Source organism: Amblyomma maculatum, chromosome 2 (genome assembly GCF_055883805.1).
Source record: "Amblyomma maculatum isolate TAMU_Amacu chromosome 2, ASM5588380v1, whole genome shotgun sequence".
Taxonomy (NCBI): Eukaryota; Metazoa; Arthropoda; class Arachnida; order Ixodida; family Ixodidae; genus Amblyomma; species Amblyomma maculatum.
In genome coordinates, this window is record NC_139345.1 from 113930071 (window position 1) to 113952015 (window position 21945).

General features: G+C 44.4%; 1 protein-coding gene across 1 annotated transcript; it reads right to left on the bottom strand.

Annotated features, from left to right (window-relative positions):
- Nucleotides 1-758: 758 nt before the first annotated feature.
- Nucleotides 759-21134, bottom strand: LOC146199600 (protein Wnt-9a-like). Its single transcript, XM_084595117.1, has 4 exons — nucleotides 21002-21134; nucleotides 13923-14161; nucleotides 5501-5781; nucleotides 759-4844 (listed from the first exon to the last, which is right to left on the bottom strand). Exons 1-4 carry the CDS (start codon nucleotides 21061-21063, stop codon nucleotides 4326-4328), a joined length of 1101 nt encoding a protein of 366 aa, XP_084451243.1. The 5' UTR covers nucleotides 21064-21134; the 3' UTR covers nucleotides 759-4325.
- Between the last annotated feature and the right edge of the window lie 811 nt (nucleotides 21135-21945).

Genomic DNA, 21945 nt, shown 5'->3' on the forward strand with positions numbered 1-21945 from the left:
TTTAGAGGAGACTACTACATATCTTGCAAACCTAAGGTCCATTCCATTGTCGAGACATTTGCCCGCTCCATATAAATATTTTATTGAAAATCAGAAATGTTCATGGGACCTCGGTTACAGTTTTTATTTAGGCACACCCATCTATGCTAAGTTACCACAGCCTTATAGCTGATTTTTGGAAACGCTTGCCTATAACATAGTATGCAGATAAAACTTAAATATATCATGAATTCTTGAGCAACTCAGAGTGTATTAAGCAAAGAACGTATGTCCATGCAGGATGCGCATCGAATGTGACTATTATAAATATTCACTCCATAACATTGTCGTCTATCTGTAAGAACCTGAATCCGCCGACGAAGCCATAACATGCAGCAAACTTCCCATGCCAGGTGATCAGACCTCAAGGTTCACCATAGTCCATCATATTTCACGCTAACTGCCTCATTTGTCACGCGTTGCTCACTTATAGCTGGATTTGCATTATCTTTCGTGTATTTTAAAGCAGCATCGTTTACTTTCGAAATTAACAGTGCTGTTTTGTGTTTCGCCCACATGGCCGCCGTCTCATGCTTTGAACTGCTTTTGAAAGAGAAAAGGCGGCGCTTGTTAAGGTGAAGGGGTTTCTTAACACACGTAGCCTGCGCTGCTTTTTAGTTTTCAATCACTTTGAACTGTAATCAAATGAATAATGAAATATACATACACGCAACTTCAATGCATTGCGGCTGAAAGAGAGAGAAGATAAACAAACGCATTCTTTATTGTAAATCCCCTTTCATACAACTTATCTTTATTGTCTCAGACAGAACTAAGGTTTCAAAACCTTGAAAGTGTTTAAATATAAATTCACTCATTCATTTACAATCGACTAGCTGGAGTGCACATTAAACAAAGGTGACTCCGTTGCATTTTCCACGTCTTGCGTTAACTTTTCCTTGGAAGGATAGCTTACCTGAACAGCACAGCGCAACGACACAGCATATTAAAATAATGACAAATTTTCGGGGAATTAAGTGACGGTCAGGAATTGAATCCAAAGAAACAAGATTCGATACCGTATACTGTTTAACGGTGCGCAACAAATCAAAAGTATCCCCTGTAGGCTTAATTTATTCCTCAGCACTTGGTACTGCTTATTAATTATGATGTATAATTGATAACAAGCATTACGTGACACAAAATTCGGGTACTGTACGCTATGAGCAACATAAAAAAAAAAGACGATAAAATGCGCACCATGTTTACGAGTTTTTGCTCTGCCAGGCAGTCTAATGTCAGCATAGTGACGCTGTATAAGAGAGTTGTGCGACAACTCAACTTTCGAACATTTCGTTTCACAAGTACGATAAGATATATTAACATCATTCATTATTTATCCGCAAAATCAAAGCGGAAAGCCGTCTTTTTGTTTTTTGCTCAGAAGCTCACATTTGAGCAAATGAATTCGTATTTAAAGCCGGAGTGGTCGAACTCTTGACGTAGTGTCACGAAACAGACAACCACATACACCACGCAATAAAAACTGCTTCATGCTACATACTCTATGTAGTTCCATATACCGAATGTTTTTAAACTCCTTTACAGATCGTTCAACCCTGCGGGCGAAACGTGTGTGCAGTCCGTGAAAGTGAACTGTACAGCAAGGTGGACATTATGCACGTGATAGAGCTCAGTGATTAAAAGATGAAGTAAACAAAATTACCTAATCAGCATTTTTACTTTTTACTTAGGGTCATGATTATAACGAGACATTAAAGACCGAAACATAAAAGCTGAAACCAGTTTTTAAATTTCCTTTGCCAACAATGCAATCAGAAATACTAAACGTCAAAAATAAGCTTTTTTTTATAATCCGTAAAGTTGACTTTCCTCAATGCACATATTGAAAATGGCGTCACTCGCATCTCTAATAGAGCAAACAGGAAAGCCGTTTGTCTAACTAATGCCGCGAAGCAGTCAACGGGATTTGCGTGACAATACTACGCGCAGCAGTGTCACATAAAAAAAAGGAATATATTAAGAATTAACGGAGAGAAATTAAAGGAGGCTCATCATGCAGCCATGATCACGATACACACACAGGCCATTAAGTTTGACTAACCACCAGTTCGTCACATAGTTCGTCACATAGGCCAAGAATACGTAAAAAAAAAAAGTGTGAAATATGAAAATGTATTGCTCATGGGCCCGCAAATGTTGAGTTGGTCCACCTATAGTTCGCATCGGCTATCTCCTAAACACTGCACCGCTCCCGAAACCTGCATCCAGGGCCGGATCATCCACGTTTGAAAGGGTTCAAATGAACCGGGCCCTCAGTTCTCAAGGGTCCCTGACTGCTGAAAAATAAATGACGGATTTCGAGGTTTGGTCTGCAAAATATTCAAAGCTCTTCTTGATTCTCCACGATTAAAATTAGACCTTAGGGATAGCAATGTCGATCGCTTCAAACATTGTATACGCTCCATCCCAAAGCCAGCCTCACATACCTGCAGTCAAAGTAGAAAACTTTGTACTCATTCAAATGGCTAAAAAAAAACGATGAAAAAATTTAACGTCCTGCATAATAACAGCGTCTGAGGAAATGAACATTATTTGCCGTACTTTTAGTGAATATACAGAACATAAAATTGCAGTTTCTCTAGAGACACTGCCTTAGGCAAGCTTCAGTTCGTCTTGCTGAATTAATTCACAAAACTATTATATGACTAGTAGCGTATTCCCAGTAACAATTTGCGAACAGCCCAATCAATAACCATCTCGACTTCGTCTGTTCTCATGCACACTAAGTCAGTCATCTTACGCTATTCAATTAGCCAAGAAAAAGAAGAAAACACTCAGGAAATTTATTTTTCAGGAATGCGCGTTCTGATACCTGGAGGACGATGTTATGTGTCCTGTGATTTCCTATAAAATAGCTCAGTCTAGATGCCAGTCTGTTCTTGTGCTCCGCGGGAAAGTGTATGCTCAGGCGATGTTCATAAACAGTCCGCAGATTCTTCGAGTAAATATCACGTGTGCATGGTCTCTATAGGCAATTCTAAAACGGGTAAAGTCTCGAGCATGATAACATGGAGCGGATGGGAGGGATATAGAGGTTGTTTTAATTGCTTTTTGAACCGGGCCCTGGTAACTATTAATCCGCCCCTGCCTGCGTCCTGTGCTGGAAGAGGAGAGATATATGCGCTAGAAAACAATTCCAACAGCAACTTATTCCAGCTCGAGCGCTGCTTATATAAATCATATAACACTCAATAAAAGAGAGAGAGAGAGAGAACACACGATTTTCAAGGGTTGCTTCCTAGGCGTTGGCAACATTTCTGATCTTACTAGGCCTTTAGACGCTGTGCTAGCTGCTTATCGCTTCCTTACAGTGGAACAATTCGTGTTTCTAAAGGTCCAGTGGAGCGTTGGTTCAACACGTCGAATAGACGAGAGTCTTAAATATTGCATTTTTTTTTCTTCCTGTAGGGCCAAGCACTGCGCAAAAACCACATTTAACAAGACCTCAACTGATCGCTACTTCGATTTATATTCCGCAGACAGTAGCTGATCTAGCTAGAGAGATAGCAAGGACGTAAGCAATGGTCTTATGCAACAAATTCAACAACAAAAAATGCAAGAAATGCAACAAAGTTCAGCCCGCACTTCCTGTCCGGTAACACGGCGCTTACATTGTCGCCAAAGGTGCCTCCCAAGAAAGCGGTATACACAGTGGGGCTAGGCATTCCAGAGCGGAGGCAGCAGCGGCGCAGATGTTCCATAATTACGTATCGTGTTTCGAAGCATTCGTTATCACCGAAACACGCTGGAACAAAAAGAAACGAAATCGCAAGCGCCCACGTAACTTCTAATTGCTCTATCAGACGCGTCAGCAATGGACAGTGCATCGTGCGGCCCCGATTGGTCGGTTATGTATACGTATTTTCATGCGCTGCTATTGCGAGCAAATATATGCTGGGACAACGTAGTTTCATTGACGAGCATGTCAGAGGACAGACGCTCATATCAAGCGGCGGTTATTTGAAAACAGCTCATTTAACGATGCAGTCAGACACCACCGCAAAAGTCCAGAGGTAGATGCATGTTGTGGTAAACACCTGAAAGTTAGCACATGCTTCCCGAGGCTTTTGATCCATGCAAAAAAAAAAAAAAATAATAATAAAATAAAATAAACAGCATGGTTCACACAATATCACGTCTCCATTCACCACAGGCTTGGCTTTACCATTCATATCACCACCAAATTTCAGTTCCCGACTGTTCTGTGGCGAAACCAATTAAGCGACTGCTCGTGGCGAGTCAACACGAGTATAGGTCTGACTTCACAGGCAAGAGTACGCGGTCGTGACGTTTTCGCAGATATTGCACTCCAGCGTGCAACACCACACCATGCGACACTGGCACCTCTCGTAGACGACCAGGGTAAAATTGCGATGTCCGCGGTCGCAGCAGACCTCGCCGCAGTGTCGCTGGTCCCGGCAGCGGCGGCCTTCCATGCCCGGCGTCAGCAGGTTCGGCTCGCAAAAGGAAGGAGACTCTTGGAGGAAGACCAGCCTGTCTCTCCCGAGTCTGCGCAACTCGGCCGTGACTGCCGCCAGCCACTTGGGTCTCTGCGTCGTCCCAGTCGTGCCGAGCAGAACCTTGCGAGGCTTAACCAGGACGTCCGTGGCGGCGAATCCTGGCTTGTTCTCGATCTCCGCCTTGACGGCATTGGCGTACTTGCGCTTCAGCCTGACAGCCACCTCGGGGAAGGGCGCCAGCTCCCGCCAGCAGGTCTTCGCCGAGCAGGAACCGGAAACTCCGTGGCACTTGCAGACGGGCCGGATACCTCGCCTCAATGCCTGCGGCGATACGTGCGCGCTGCATACTGACCACGGGTGTGAGCAGGCTAAAGACCTAAAAACGTTGACAAAAAGCTGTTAGACCATGTTTAATTTGTGACAAAAACGGGTTGTGCGGATAGAGTCACATTGCGGCGTTATGCATAAAGGAATAAATTAGAGATAACTTCCATCTCAAGTTTACATCGCTAAGCCGCGCTAGAAAACGCCCACTACGTACACACACGGACGCGCAAAACCTAATTTCTCTAGGCGAAGGTATTCCAAAACTGCGAAGGAGTGTACGGCTGGATTCCTCGGCTTCGACATTCGCCTTCTGCTTTAGTATTATCACTTTACACGCGATTGTTCACAACAACGTTAATGCAAAACTAATTAGTTTTCTAACAGAATGCCGCAAAACAGGTTTACCTTCTGCTCAGTGCGGTCACAATTTTTCGGGTGTGTTGTTGCTGCCTGTCCCTCGGCAACCATCCATTCCGTCTCTACTCATCTTCTTTAAATATTTTCCGTTTTTTACGCGCGTTCCGTGGGGCGCTCCTTCTCCTAATCCCCTATCTCTCTTTGTGCTGAAAAGATATATGGCCGTACTAAACTCTCGATATCCCAAACTATCGATGAGGGGATCGGGTTGCTGCCGCGCGCGGTGGACCCACCCTGATTCCCACGACGATGTTGTGCGTGTCAACGGGTGTCCGCAGCGTACGCGGCCTCTTCTTCCGGGAGTCCCGGGACAGGAGCCGCCGGGCGAACTTGGCCGCGAACGGGTAGTTGTCGCCGCAGCCGCCCCAGTACCAACCCTGCTGTTGCTGCTGCTGCCCCGACGCCTCGGCGCACGAACAACGCTGGCTCAGCCGGCCCGTCCGGCAGCCTTGGGCCACGCTGTGAGCCAAGCTGGCCGCCGTCAAGGCGTACACGAATGCTGTCTCGCGGTACGCTGTGCCAAAGAACCAGACGTATGAACGAGCACTTGCAGAATAACGCTCTCAGCTCAGCACACGTGTCGCAGTATTACGGCAGAATGCGGGAAACGGAGGGGAAGGGGTGTCATACATAAATAAAACAACAAAATTACACGGGTGCACTTAGGCCTGCTTATATGCAGAAAAGCGAAAACATTACTACTTATGTGCTTAGCCACTTTATGATTTCTACATTTCTTTGCTTAGTACCGTTACTTAGTTGCCGCTTTTATTGGTCAAATTCGGACAAACTCAACATTTTGGTGCCAAAGTAAGGATTCTTGGAGCCGGCTCTCCAAAATATGGAAGCCACCATTGAATTGGTCACACTCAAATTGGGTTAGACACCAAGTTTGGTCAAAATCGGAAAAGAACAAATTTCGGGAGTCCAGGAGGACGAATTTTGGGGGTCGCCCACTTAAACTTGCAAACCAATACTGAGTTGGTCATACTCAAACTAGGTGAGACATCAATTTCAGTGAAATCCTGAATTGGGTATATAAAGCATTTAATTAATTAACTCAAAAATATATTAACCAATCAATTAGACTTTTCGCTTCCTAATTATTCATACCATTTGCATATTTCCTTAATCAACTGTTAAATTAATTACCCATGCAATGGATTATTCAGAGCTCTTGTGGACACACTCTGTTCACAGGCTCTGTCCATGCGAAGTTCGTGAGCCAAGAAATGCTTTCGCATTACCGGGACAAAGACGACAAGACAAGCGTACACCACGACGACTGGACTAGCAACTGTGTGTCTGGTCCTCTTCTTCATCGCGTTCCAACTGGCCCAGAGTTCCACTTTTCTGGGGTGGTAGAGCTATCAGTGCCACATCCCTGTCCTTGGAAGCGACAGCTGCATGGGGGCTCTCTCTCCACGTGAAAAATTGAAAATGGCGTCGCCTTTGCCACACATATGATATCACGGAGCAAAAAATGACGATAGAGATCAGCTCTGTTGATAAGAACACACGATGAGATCTTCATTGTAATTTTCATCACATACCGCATCTGATAAACGGCGTCGCGACTTATTTGAGCGCATATTTTAGAGTAGGGCGCCAACATGTTTGCCCCGCTTATGCCTCGATGCAGCGCCGCCCTGATGACATCGAGGCACCCTAGACCCGCTGCAGAGGCTCACGGTCGTAGAGAGCGCTACCGCCTCTTAAGCCTTCACCTTCAGGTGGCCGATACATTTCTTCTTGCAGCAATGTGGCGGCCGACGTTATCGCACCTATAGTGTTCCAGTATATGACTGCTGAAGTATGTGCAGGAACACTATTCATGTTTGGAAGCATAGGTTGGTGAAAGGGAGAAAGCGTCCGCAAAAGCGCATCAGCTCTATAGAAGAGAAATCACAGAGAAATCTTGGGCGCGGAATGTCAGCGCGGTATTGTATGTGTTTGCTGAATGCATCATCGCGTGCTCGAGTCAGCGCTTATTTTACACCGCAAGCGTCACCAAAAACTCGCCCTTTTATGTGATGACCAACGAGGATGAGGTAATCACTCGGAACGAGATGCAAAAGCCTCTCGAGTATGTGCATCCGTGGGAACGGGATCCAGGTGAACCTGAGCAGTTGGGGTGTTATGGAGCCGGAGTGGATTGTGTGGTCAAAACCACTCGTGTGACACGCTTCTGAGTGTGCTCTCTTTTTAAATCGCAATCTAATCCGCTGACAGCCCTGTTGTGAACAATGCACCACAAGCGTAAATGAACCTTTGAAGAGCGCCAACATTATCTTAATCCATAAGAAAGGGAAGATCAAGGATTTGAAAAGACTACTAACAGATCAGCTTACTTTCCTGCCTACAATGCACTTATTAAGGTAAGCGCTAACAGAATCAAAACAGAATTGGACTTCAAGTAAACAAAGCACCCGGCAGGTATTTTTAAATTATACACGAGAAAAGGCCATATTCACACTGTAAATTTGGGGATAGAAAGAATGCGCAGAAGATACCCAACTCTTCTTTGCGGCCTTCAGAGATCACGAAAAAGCATTTGACTCAGTTGAAACTTCAGCAGTCATCCAGAAATTACGGAACTGAAATTTAGAACAATCACGTAAAAACAAACAAACTACAGTAATATACACCTATATCGATCCAAATCTACGACAGTTCTCTTTATAGAAAAAAAAATTAAATCATTATATTGAAAGGAACATACAAAGGAACTGTGTCAAGCATAGAGACGTAATCTCTCCAGTGCTATCAGCGCACATTTACAGGAAGCATTCAGAGACGTGGTGATGCCTTGGGATGAGGCAATGACTTATAGGGGTAGAAAACTCGCTTCCCGTGCAACTTCGCAAGACGTGCAAGAGGACCAAGGTTGTAATGCCAGCGCCACGCAACTGACCACGAAAAACAAAAACGAAAAAAAAAAAAAAAGCCCCGCATGTTAATGCCTTTGCATAACCAAGACTGTGGTGCGGCCTGATCTCGATATCCGACAACGCACTCCCTCATTGGAGCCGGATTCGGCCATCCTTGTGTAGTACTTTGCCACAGACTCCTGTATGAGTACACAAATTAACCATCGGCCCTCTGCCCCCCGTGGAAGCGGAGCAGTTGACCAAAGCAGCAGTCAGACCTATGGCACAGCGGAGAGCGCTAAGGACATCTGCCTCTGCACAGGCCGCCACTGGAAACTAAACACGGCAAATGTCAACGCTGCAGTCCTGTCTATTGATGATAAAGGACGGCCTCTGGAACTAGCGGACATTAAGTGAGGTGTCATATAGGGTCTAGTGAGGTTAGGAGGACAGTTAAGGTGTATATAGTTCTAAGGATGGACACGTACACTGTGCTATCGTAACTTAGCAGACATACGAAGACTAGGCGTGGGATTTTTGGTCAGTAAGGAGAGCTGAGGAGTTTCTCGTAATTCAGCGGTTCCACGAAAAATATTGAACTTAAGCGCTTTCACAAAGTGATGCATTACCATCCATATTCTCAATTTGGCATTGTTAGTAAAGAAATAAATGGGAATAACTGTACGATGAAAACGTTTTTACCTTTTTGCACGAATTTCACACCAGGAAGAACTAGAGAACTTCGGAGAAATCTATAAGAAATATTATGGAGACTATAATTCAATCTGAACTATTTTCAGTGCCATCTCTTTGTCAACAACTCGAATCTGTAGGCATTCTAATCTGTAGACACCTACACATCTGCATTAGCGCACAGCCCGCTTTGATCCAATGTCATTAAAAAGTTGGCTTCTTCTACTGACTCTTTGGTGAAGGTTGCTTCAACTATTAACTACTTCGAAAACCTCGAAAAAAAAAAATCAACCTATCAGCTCACATTAAAAGCGCGGTGAATTCTGAAGCACTATTTAATGTCTCCCGCAGAATTGATACTTTCCGCCGCAGAAGTTTAGGTGCCTTAAGCATAGTTCACAGCGTAGACGACAGCTGTTGCTTTAGCGAGAGGCTAGCAGTTATTGTAATTATATTTAATGAAAGGTACAAGGCTGAAGGGAGGGGGGAGGGGAGGGGGAGCCCACGTTTACGCACCTACAACTAGCCATTATGACTAGATAGTCGAACGCTTCTATGTGGTACCGGTAAATAGTAACGCAAACACTCAGTAGAATGTACAGAGTGCCACTTCAATGTTGAGATAACGCAAAAGCAGGCTATAGACCAGGAAGTGAAGACTATATCACAATGTCGAAAGGAAGAGCAGGAAGACAGAGAGAGAAAGTTATCAGGAGTTCGCAAGAAGCAACAATTTACAAATAATAAATATCTACTTCCAAAAATGAGGGAACAGTGTTTATTCAAAGCTATAATTACGCAGTGTGTAAAAGAAGTGGGCGGAAGGATAGTTGCACAGGATAAGCTCTCTCAGAGGACGAAAGATCTGATTAAAAAATTTCAAAGCACGAGTGTCTCTAATCCAGAAAGAGAACACAACTAGTCGATATATCAAGGCTAATCAATAAGCTCAAGACAAGATATACACAAATGCACAAAATATGGGTACCGTATAGGAGGTACCTTAGATCTAAGGCGGCTAAAAGGAAAGCAAGCGAAGGGAAAAGTCAGATGTATGCACTAACCGAAAAGGAGATCAATGTCCTTAGCAATATGTACAAAATACTTGAATTAGTCGAAGAGGTAAACAAAAATCTATAAAACAGTTGACGAAACCAGGACGGCCGAGAGGCAGTGTCGCAGAGGCATTGGGCATAGCATCGGTAACGAAAAAGCAAGTAAAGAAAGCCTTAAGAAGCAATGGAAACAGTGAAATCACAAGAGAGGAAGATGTAAACAAATACCGATCGATCAGCTTACCAAAGTTATCATTAATACAATCAATACGATCAACTTTATAGTTAACAAAGAGACGAAGGCAACTTTCGCCAAGAGGCTATCAAAAAATAGGCCAAATTCACACTATCAAAATGCGCACAGTATATAGCCATCCCCTGTGCAGCCGTTCATATATGCGATAAATCATTTGGCTAAGACGTAACATCAGCAGTCATGCCATTACAGAGCCAGTGTGTAAAGAGCAGTATGCAAAAATATTCGAAGATAGTGGTTGATAGCCAGCATAGAGCTTCATAAAGAAATTATTTAGATCCCAATAAGCAAGAGTGCCAGGCAGGGAGACACGATCTCCTCCCGCGTGTTTACAGGATGTGTTCAGATACCTGGATTGGGAACAGTCAAGGAGAATGGTATTGGAGAATACATTACTAACCCGCGATTGGATGACGGAATCGCCTTGCTAAGTAACTCAGTAGTGTTGTGCCTTCGCTTTGGTCGCGTAGCTCTCGTCACTCGCTTCATAAATGAGAGCTGCCAGCTCCCTTGGCGGTATCGACGACTCCGAGTCAGGCTCGGTGAGATGAACAAGAGGTGTTCTTATACACATTTTGCAGGGCATTATACGGAACAAGACGATCACAGGGGCCGAAGGGCTCTATCAATACACCACTGTTCTCGCAAGGCGACGGTCAGCGGGGCTCCTCGCGCCCCTTTCTTGCGAGTATAGCACTGCACTCGACGGACGCTCGTAATTGTCTTTTTCACTGTAAGTGGCAGTGCTATAGCTCATACGGCCCGGAAAGCCGTTGCCACTCAAAATGTCCACATTCGGAAGCGCACTTGTCGGAGAGGCACAACCAACGGGCGCATTGGTCACCTACTTCCCATGTGCTACGGTGCGAGAGGGTTCTGCCGCTAGGGGACTATCGCAACGATGCCTGGGAGCAAAACACGTCGATGCTTCTTTTCAGTGCGTCGCCGTCTTGAGGTGCAGCACCGGAGCTTGCCAAGGGGCGTCAAGTAGTAGGAATTTGGCGCCCGGCTCAGTTGGAATCCGGGCTGCTTGCCCGGGCACGAAAGTGGATGAATTTAAAGCATAATCGACGCCATTGATAAGCAGAGCAGAACGGTGCATTGGTGAAGAAATTAGTAATGTTCAAATACCTAGAAAGAAAAGAACAGTTCACAATTGATAGCAAAGCTCCAGAAGCGCGAAAAAAATACGTGTATACTTAGAACAGTCAGTGCCCGCGGGTCCTTATTACGCTATTAAAATAGCTAGAATATTAATAAAAGAGTGGAGTGCATGTGGCAATTATCCTCTGAGGTCATGAACGGAGGTTTATCGGTATCCCCGAAGCGAAAAGCATATAACAGCTGTACATTATGGTGCTCTCATATATGGGCAGAGACGCGGAGGCCAACGAAGAGTGTTGAGCTTAAAATGAGGACAACGTGTAGCGAACTACAGAAAGAAAAATAATAGGTGCAACATTGAGATAGCAAGACAGCATGGTGGTCAGGAATCAAACGCGAGATAATGATTTTCTAGCCGAAATAAAAGATCAGTTGACATGGATAGGGCGTGCACTTATTTGGAACGCAAGATAAACTATGGTTAATAAAGGCACCAAACTAGACCCCTCTTATGAGTCTCGGGCGCTAATATGGTAACGCCACTGATTTTGAAAACAACTAGCCTCACCGCACCATTGTATGCTGCTGTGGTTGCCTTGAGGCATATATATAGCGGCGCGCCACAAACAGCTCGTGTTGTTTTGTGGGTTTCGGTGAATTAAAAACGTTGAGCGATATTTAAAAAAAAATTGTATAGCATCATGCGCGGCAACAACCTTTTGTGCCGGGAATCACGTAAACGGCATGAGATTATTTTCATGCGCAGCAATGGCCTCCGAAATGAATGCAATGACGGCCTGCGACGTGTAAATATCAAGTCCGTGCAAGACTCGTGTCTTGGGTTGTTAACAAACACCTCCAATGCTTCAGCGTGTTTGCACCAATAGTGATTAATCGTGAGTTTCTGGACAATATATAACAAAATAGAATTACATATGCGGTGAAGAAACGCGCAATCGAGCCGAAAGTGAACAAAACTCACCTCCGGCCTTTATTCGTACACGAAACTTCTAATCGTCGGCAACATATTTTCCGACTTCTTCGCGCACTTCGTACACCTGTCTGGCCTCATAAAATTTCTGACTGCGCTCCAAGCATATGTTATATTTAAAATAAGCCGCAACATTATCGATGTTCGATTGAAGGCCAAAGGACAGCACGCACCGAGGGGCTTGCTGAACTATGCCTGATTTTATCTCGCTCATTGCGCTGTCATAGGCCTCATGCAGCCCCGTTTCAACCCCCGAGCGGAAAATAAAAACAACGGCAGAGCTGCCGAGCGCCGATGAAGCACGCCTGGCCCGACGCCTCAAGCCACATCTCCAGATACAATATGTGCTCTTCCTGTCCCAGTGAAAAGCCTTTCTTTTTGTTGCGAAAGCAACACTACGACAGCCGGAACGAGGCCTTGGGTGGCTGCAGCTACGTCGTGTAGAGGTGTAGCTACGAGAAGAAAAAAAAAAAAAAGAGAAGAAAAAGGATTAGGGACAGAAGAAGGAAAAGAAGGAGGAGAGGAGGAATAAGAGGAAGAAGAAGGAGAGGAGGTCGTAGGAGGCGGCAGCTGGCAGCTGACATCACAAAGCGTTTCCTACACATCTCTCCCGTGAACATAATTTTGTTATCAACTGTGGCCATTTGATCCCCACAAAATTCCTAATCTCATTCACCTAACTAACTTTCTGCCGCCCTCTGCTATGCTTGCCTTGCTTCGAAATCTAGCCTGCGACTCTTGACGACCATATGTTATCTTGCCTTCGTATTACATGCCCTGCTATTGTTCACAGCTTGCTGATTGCGACTATAGCATGTCATTACGCCGAATTCGCTCCCTGGCCCACTGTTCTATAGAACCCTTCATATATATTTTAACATAACACCTATCATCTTCCGTTCAGTGGCTCTTTGCGTCGCCTTAAAGATTTAAGTCGAGCCCTTTTCACCGGCCATTCACATATCTGCTTCAAAGTTGAGTACCAGTAAGATACAATTGTTATACAATTTTTTTCTTGGGGCATATCGCCTCAAGAAATCGTCCTTTCTGACGTGAGAGTATACCTGCCAGATGCACAGCAGCCCATTCTGATTTTCCTGGTTATATCTCTCTCGTGTTTCGCAGATGCGGTCACTACCAGTCTGAAATGTATGCGGATGAATTCCTTTACCACTTCCAGTGCTTCACTATACCTATATATATCATAACCTTCTGTTTCCTTCCGTGGCTGTTGGATGTTACTTGAGTTATCTGTATATGCCGGTACTGTTTCAGAAAAACTGCACAGTAATTCGTGCGACATGCGGCTCGATTTCTTTATACTGTACAGTGAAACAGGCTCCCTAATAAGCCAGTCTATTACAGCGACATACCTAGCTGCACGCAAGGTTATCGTTAGCCCATTCTACGACCTTACAAGCGCTCGAACAGGCATACATACGAACGTGTTCGCAGCAAAGGCACAGATCAGAAGTATACCGAGATATGAGAAGCTGGCATACCTGGTCTCTTAATTGAACGGGCGGGCCAAATTGAGCGGACACGGGGCACCAGAGAAGATAGTATACACGGGAAAGCCCAAATGTGACTGTATAAATGCGCGTGCGTCAGCATTGAAAGGGGCACCGTCGCTACCCCTTGCGTCGTTGGTAGTAATGTGTGTGTGGGTCCCGGACGGAAGCGTACCTTTTCTAAGTAGATGCTTGCGATCGTGCAGCAGGTCGCACTGCCATTGTTCCCACTCGAACAGCGCCTGGCAGGTGTCCACGGTGGTGCGCATGCCTTGCACGATGGTGTGAATGACGGCCGGCTCGGAGGCGCACAAGCGCCGCATACCCGGGTCCTTCCTGTGCTGACGACAGAACTCGCGCCGAGACACCTCGGGGTCGGGGTCCAGAACGATGCCCTTTGACCTTGACAGGACCCTGTAAGGAAAATTTGTGACGCGCGACCGCGTGTAAGGTGACCAGGCCGGTACTTAGAATATAAAAGTGGTTAATGCGGTGGTGTAGCCGCTTATATGTTGCGCTATATACAAGTTAAGTAACGGCATGATGGCATAGCTGATTAACTTCGTGCCGCGTAATGCTTGGCAAGAGACCTAAAGTTTCGTACTTGCTGCTGTGTACACACAGCGAACAGTGAAGTTTCTTGGATCAATCATAAAATGTGCTTCAATACTGTGCATCACATTCGAAGCCATTCTTTATCATGGATGATATTAACCTTACTGCAACTTCGGACGACACCCACTCACGCGACTTTAACAACTTGCACCTGTATCGAATGGCTGAGTGAACACTATAACAGGGCGAACTCGAGTAAGCCTCAACTGCTCTACATCCGTTAACGTTGTACAGAATTCATATATCTGGCGCTCTTTCGTGTGATATTAGCGATTATCTAAATTTTGCAACCCGCATTTCTTGTCCCATAACTCATAATATGGCAAAGTTTTCTGCGTCTAGAAATATTAATGATGGCATCCCTGAATAAATTTAAAGCGTTAACTCAATAATTAAGCTTATCGTTTTAGCGTATTCCTAGAGCATGAAGCAAACAAGGCGTTCGAAAACGTTTTGAAGATATTCGGGAATTGCAATGACTCTGCGTTTTTACTTCAGGTATGAAAAAAGAAAGCGTAAAAATAAAATATACAAACGTGATCAATAAGCACTACATAAGTGAATAATAAATGCAAATAAAATGTTTGCATTGATTTATTGCTACTAAAGATGCAAAACGTAAACGTTCGGCTAAGTACAAATATTTTGAAGGGAATTAAATTCTTATATAACGAAATCTAGGTTGAAAGGTTATAAAACCATGTTTCTGAAAGTAAACTTGCAAAAATATGGAAATAAAAATTTACTCCCTCTCAGGCAGAGGGCGAAACATCTCTCAAGTGGTGCAAATGTTGCTAAGTATAATGCTGACGTGACCGGGAAGGAGTTAGCAGATGACATAAATAAGCACTTCATACATATGCGCGTCCAATACCCAGCTGCTGAAAGAAAAAACAAGGTACATAGCTCAAAAACCATAGTTTTCGGTCCAGTTCCTTCAGCTGACATCGACAAACTCATAAAAAGTAATGGCCTGTGGTATGGTGATGACATCCAGATGTCAACTTTCAAGTAAGTGTCATCTAATATTAGTTCTAAAGTATTGCGATGTTTAATAAACGTATTGTTTTGAACTGAAACTTTTTCACGCTATTTTAAGATAGCTAAAGCGGTACCTATCGCAAAAGATCAGTGCCAAATGATCTCGTTAACTGCAGACCAATTTCAATTTTAGCTGCTTTTTCTAGGTTTTATAAAAAGAATATAATCGTTTCGCTAAATTTTTGCTAATATATAATCTTCGCAATTCAATTCGCGTTCCGAAAAAGTATGACACCTGAAGAAACCATCCCCAGAGTAAAATCATATATTATACAAAACTTTGAAGTAGAATCTGTACTTTAACCTTCGGAAACCATATCATTTTATAAAACTCAAAATTTTGCTGCACCAGCTCGCAGGTAGGGAAGCTGAGACGTTGAATCGGACCTCGTTAGGACCTATGAAGATACCTGTTCATCAATTTTAATAAAGACCACCCAGCAGACCAGGAAATGATAGTAGTGGTGCTTCAAGGATACTATAGATAACGCACTCTTTTTACAGCTGCATATAAATTACATTAGACAGGATAGCTACACACATAATATGACAGTCTTTCCAGACGACACTATGGTTTATTTTTTTAAGTGTAAATATGAGCAGGTATTAGAGAAGGTAGCACATCTATACATAACTGAGCTGTCTAAATGGCATCATGAAAACAGTAGGCAGCTGTACACCGAGGAAAGTTTGTACTTTTCTAAACATTAATAAAGTTGCCAAAGAAAACTGTACTTGAAATATAAATGAAAAATATTGATCAGAAATCCGCACAAAAATATATAGCTATCTGGCTTGGTGAAGAATTATATCTTGAACCCCACATATAGCACCTTGAAGCAATAAAGCTAGATAACCATCATTAATTCTCCATTGATGCTGTGCTACCACAGGATTTTCAAACTGCAGTATATAACGCTCCTAATGGCCATTGAACCTAAATTATGCATATAGATGCGCTCATACGCAAATTTCACCAGCCTAATAAAAATGATTTTCTATTAGCGTGTTGAATGCTTGTTCATTTTTCTCGCAGATGTCTTCTAGTGGAATTTTTCGTCTGTTTGTTTTCAAATAAGGTGTGCTAATCCAAAGGCGATACTGTGATATGCGCGTTATGGTTCGACTTCTTACGTTTGTAGTGTAACCGGGATGATTTCATTTGAATATCTCCAGTAGTTTGCCTGCAGTGAACTCAAGGTCCAGGTCTAAACGGTGGGGGTAGAGATAGAGCATCTGCCTAGCGTGCAAGAGGACAGTGGTTCAAATCCCGGTGACGCAGAATTCCCCACCGGATTAAAGAGAAAAAGAAAAAAAAAATCCACGAGTCGATGAAATTGCATAAACAGGTTCGGGGTGCGACTTGATGCCAGTGAACACCTCCAGAAACACTGGAAACGCACTCCTTCTCCAGAACCGGATTTGGCCACCTTGTTGTAGTAATTCGCCGCTACCTCCTGTGAATACTTCAACGAACCCCTGGCCCTCAGTCTCCAGCGGCTGCAGAGCAACTGACCACGGCGGTGGTCAGACCTGTAACGCAGCAAAGGGTGCTAAGAATCTCTGGCTTCGGACAGGCCGCCATTGGAAACTGACCCTGGCAATGTTTAATGCGGGAACCCTCTAGTGAGGCTAGTTTAGCAGTGGGCATGAAATTAGATATCATGGGACTTATTGAGGTTAGGAGCCCGAATGAGGCATAAACTCTACTGAAGGACGGGCATATATTCTGTTATCGAGGTTTACCGCAGAGACGAGAACAAGGAGTAAGGTTCCTTGTCAATAAGGATACAGCTGGTAATGTAGACGAATTCTATAGCATTAATGAGAGGGTGGCAGGCATCGTAATTAGGCTTAATAAGCGGTATAAACTGAAGGTTGTGCAGGCCTACGCACCTACATGTAGTCATGATGACCAGGCAGTCGAAAGCTTCAACGAAGATCTAGAATAGGTAATGGGTAAGGTAAAGAAGAAGTATACTGTACTAATGAGCGACTTCAATGCCAAGGTAGGGAAAAGGCAGGCTGGTGACAAGCAGTGGGTGACTATGGCATTGGTTCATATAATTAGCAGGGATGAGTTACTAGTTGAGTTTGCCGAGCGCAATAACTTAAGAATTATGAATACTTTCCTGAGCAAACGGAATAATTTGAAGTGGTAGAGCCGTAACGGGCAGACTAAAAATGAAATTGACTTCATACTGTGCTCTAACCGGGGCATAATGCAGGATGTATAGGTGATTGGAAAGGTGCCACGCAGTGACCACAGGATGCTGAGGTCTCGAATTAGTCGAGATTTGAATAGGGAAAGGAAGAGATTAGTAAGGAAGAAGTTCAACGAATTAAGGGGGAAGACGTAAGAGTTCAGGATCTCGCTACAGAATAGATATTCAGCTTCAACCGAGGATGACGACTTTTTTGTAGAAGCGATGAACGATACCTTCAGATATATCATCACTGAGTTCGCGGTAGAGATAGGCGGTAGGATAGTTAGAAATGATACCAGCAAATTATCTAAGCAGGCGAAATATTTGATTAAGGAACGCCAAAGCATGAAAGCCTCCAACCCAACAGATAAGATATAATTGGCAGAGCTATCTAAGGTAATCAACAGATGCAAATTTTCCGACATAAGGAAGTAAAACATCGAGAAAATTGAGCATGCTCTAAAGAATGGCAGCAACTTTAAAGCGGAGAAGAGAAAATTAGACATAGGCAAAACTCAGATGCATGTGCTAAAGGATAAGGCGGGCAATATCATCACGAATATGGACAAGATAGTCAATGTAGCCGAGGAGTTCTATACTGACCTATACAGTAGCCGTAGTAATCAGGACGATAATGAGGTTGGCAGTAGTGAAGAGCAGCCAGACGTCCCGCCAGTGATGAGGGAAGAGGTTAAGAAAACTTTATAAAATATGAAAACGGGGGAAAGCATATCTTGGGAGGACTATAGTAACTGCAGATTTGTTGAAGGACGGGGGAGATATCGTTCGAGGAAAACTGGCCAAATTGTATACGCAATGCCTGGTGTCATCGACGGTGCCGGAATCATGGAAGAATGCTAACATTATCTTGATTCATAAGAAAGGGGATGCCAAGGACTTGAAAATTATAGACCAATCAGCTTACTATCCTTTACGTACAAGGTATTTACTAAGGTAATAACTAACAGAATCGGGAAAACCTTAGACTTCAATCAAGCAAGGGATCAATATACTCAACTATCGATCATATCCATACTATCAACCAGATGATAGAAAAATGCTCGGAATATAACCAGCCCTTATACGTAGCATTAATTGATTAGAAAAAAAGCATTTGACTCAGTAGAAACATCGGCAGTCATCGCGAGATCAGGGTGTAGAAATCAAGGTATGTGAAAGTACTGGAAGATATATATATATATATATATATATATATATATATATATATATATATATATATATATATATATATATATATATATATATATATATATATATATATATATATATATAGTGGCTGCACAGCAGCCATTGTTCTGCATAAAGCAACAAAATTCCCATAAAGAAATGGGTTATGCAAAAATACGTGATCTCCACAGTACTTTTCACAGCCATAGAGGAAGTATTCAAAGATTTGGAATGGGAGCAGTTAGGAATAAGGGTAGATGGAGAATACCACAGTAATCTGCGATTTGCTGATGACATTGCTTTGCTAAGTAACTCAGGGGATGAATTGCAAAGAATGATTGGTGATCTTGGCAGGAAAAGCAGAAAGATAGGTTTAAAAATCAATATGCAGAAGACTAAGATAATGTTCAATAGCCTAGAGAAGGAACAGCAGTTCATATACTAGTTAGAGAAGCACTGTAAGTCGTGGTGAATATGTCTACTTAGTACAGGAAGCAACCGCTGATCCGGATCACGAAAGGGAAACGACTAGGAGAATACGATTTGGATGGAGCGGATTTGGCAAGTATTCGCCGATTATGACTAGCAGCTTACCGGTATCGCTGAAGAAGAAAGTATATAGCAGTTCTATCTTACCTGTACTCACCTATGAGGCTGAAACGTGGAAACTAACGAGAAGGGTTCAACTTAAGTTGAGGACAACGCAGAGGACTACGGAGCGCAAAATGGTATACGGGCAGCGTTAAAAGATAGGCAGAGTGCAGAGTAGGCCAGAGAAATAACTCGAGTTAATGACATTCTAGTGGCAATCAAGAAGAAGAAATGGATATGGGCAAGGTATGTAGTACGAAGGGAGGACAACCGATGGTCGCTTAGGGTAATCAATTGGATTCCAAGGGAAGGAAAGCGTAGCAAGGGGCAGAAGAAAGTTAGTTGGGCAGATGAGGCTAAGAAGTTCGCAAGGGTCAAGTGGATACAGCTATGTACAGGACCGGGATAATTGGAGAATTACGGGAGAGGCCTTCGCCCTGCAGTGGGTATAGTCAGGCTGATGATGACGAACTCCAGATAGAAGACGAGGCCTCGTTAGGCTATTTGCCTCTCACCTTCATTGCCTTAGACATTTATTATGCAGAAAATAAGGTGAACTGAACTGAACAGAGCTTCGAAAATTACGGGTGTCTCAGAGCATACCCAGTCAAGCTAAACCGGGTACGTGTATATACACAGTGCGTTTGTTCTGGTTAGACAAAGTTGGACAAGAATTTTTTCGCATGCTCAGTGTGCAGAGAAAAGCATCTGTGCATTTTAAAAAAAATTGAAAGACCTATATGCCTACAGAGTAGCTTCTGTAGGGGTGCCACTGCAGCTTCATGGCTCACAGTGCGCGCTTTAAACGAGCAAAATGAGCCACGGTGATATTTCAAATGTTCCACATATAGCGCATCGGCTATATCATGGAAACAGCGAGCTTACTGTGGCGTGGGGGCTTGCAGAGCTCTTGACATGCGAACGTCCAAGAGCGACAATATTCTTATGGTTTCGTAGCGAAGAAGTTTTTGAAATATATGACAGCCCCTCTGCTGTAGCTCAGTGGCTATGACACTTCAGTGCTGAGCCTAAGGAAGCGAGTACAAACAGTGCCGGCCGCGGCGGCCGCTCTTCGGTGGCCCCCCACAACGGCGGCCTCCATAGGCCGAGTACCTTTGGGACGTTAAACCCTACTGACTCGACCAAACAAAACCGAATAATATGACCGTATGACACTAGCTGAGAGCCGCAGCTACACGACAGTCACTGCCTGGAGTTTATATTATACGTACTCAGAGTTTTTCAGGAAATAAATATAACAGAATGTACCACCCAGAGAACCGATCACAGCCTGGTCTCATAACCATCCGCGTCTCGCCGAACCAAGAACACCCAAGACGAGACCGGAGGTCACCACTCGAAGACAGAAGAAAGTTATCAAAGTACCAAAGATATGCCGTCAGCAACAAATGAAAGTGGCTGATCAACTCGCTGTTTTTTTTTTTTCTTTTTGCTTGGGGATGGAGGGAGGAGAAAAATGGAGATTATTCGAGAAGTCTGCGAGTGTCTATCTGCAGGCAACTGTCCGGAAAGAACGGAATAAACGGGTGAAGGACGTGCGAAAGCAGGAGACAGCAGAAGCCGAGGCCCAAGACGGGGCGGGGCGGCTTACCCAATGCTGGCCATGGCCACCTGGTTGAGGTAGAGGCATACTGCGACCACCAGGGTCCGCATGTCCGACACACCTGGCGGGCGCGTGGCCGAGTGGCATCACATCCATGTCACGGGCGGTTGTTACACACGGGCCACGCGCGCGCTACGCACGTCCACGCACTGTATGCACGGGGCAAGAGGGAGCGACCGCCGGCGCCAGGATATTTGAAGCGGTGGCTCTGTTTGAGATGCACCTTCGGCGCGCTTGTCGCGACTGCCACGGGCCACGTGCGCGAGTGTGCCGTCCGCACAACACACCTCTGACTCCTGTGCTGCCGTCGGCATTAGTCGCACTTAGCCGCGGTTCGTACGCGGCTCTCCTTACTTCCTCTCTCTCTCTCTCTCTCCCTCGCTCTTGTTGCAACGGCGTTCGTAACTCGAGCGGACACGAGGCTCGTCTCTGCCAGGCGCCGGTTAGTCGCTGGGGCTTTGTCTTTCGTTGCTGGTTATTCCGCTACTGTCGTTGCCCCGCGTCGCACTCGAGCACTGGGGCTTACTGCGCCTCTTCCTCCTGGTTTTCGATGATCGACGCAGCGTGTCGCGGTTACCGGGCTGAGCGTACATCACTCCCCGACCCTCTGCCATGACCTATAGGGCTAAAAGTTAACATGTAGTATCCATTCCTTCAGTCCTCCTTTCATTTTCTTCTACTTGCCAAAATAAGTTATGTCTTATACCTGGTGGCACGGGCAGGTATATTTTATTTTCAATATTTTTGCTTGTGCCAGCAAACTTGTTGTCCTTCGTTTATCTTAAGGCGTAATAATTATATGCCAATTCAGGCGACTACGTCAACGCGATAGTGTTTTTAAAGACCCAGTTCTCCAGAAAATCCGACGTCGGCGACAACGTTATGAGCGAAAAATCCCGAACATTACTCTGTTAAAGTCTGGCTCCATTAAA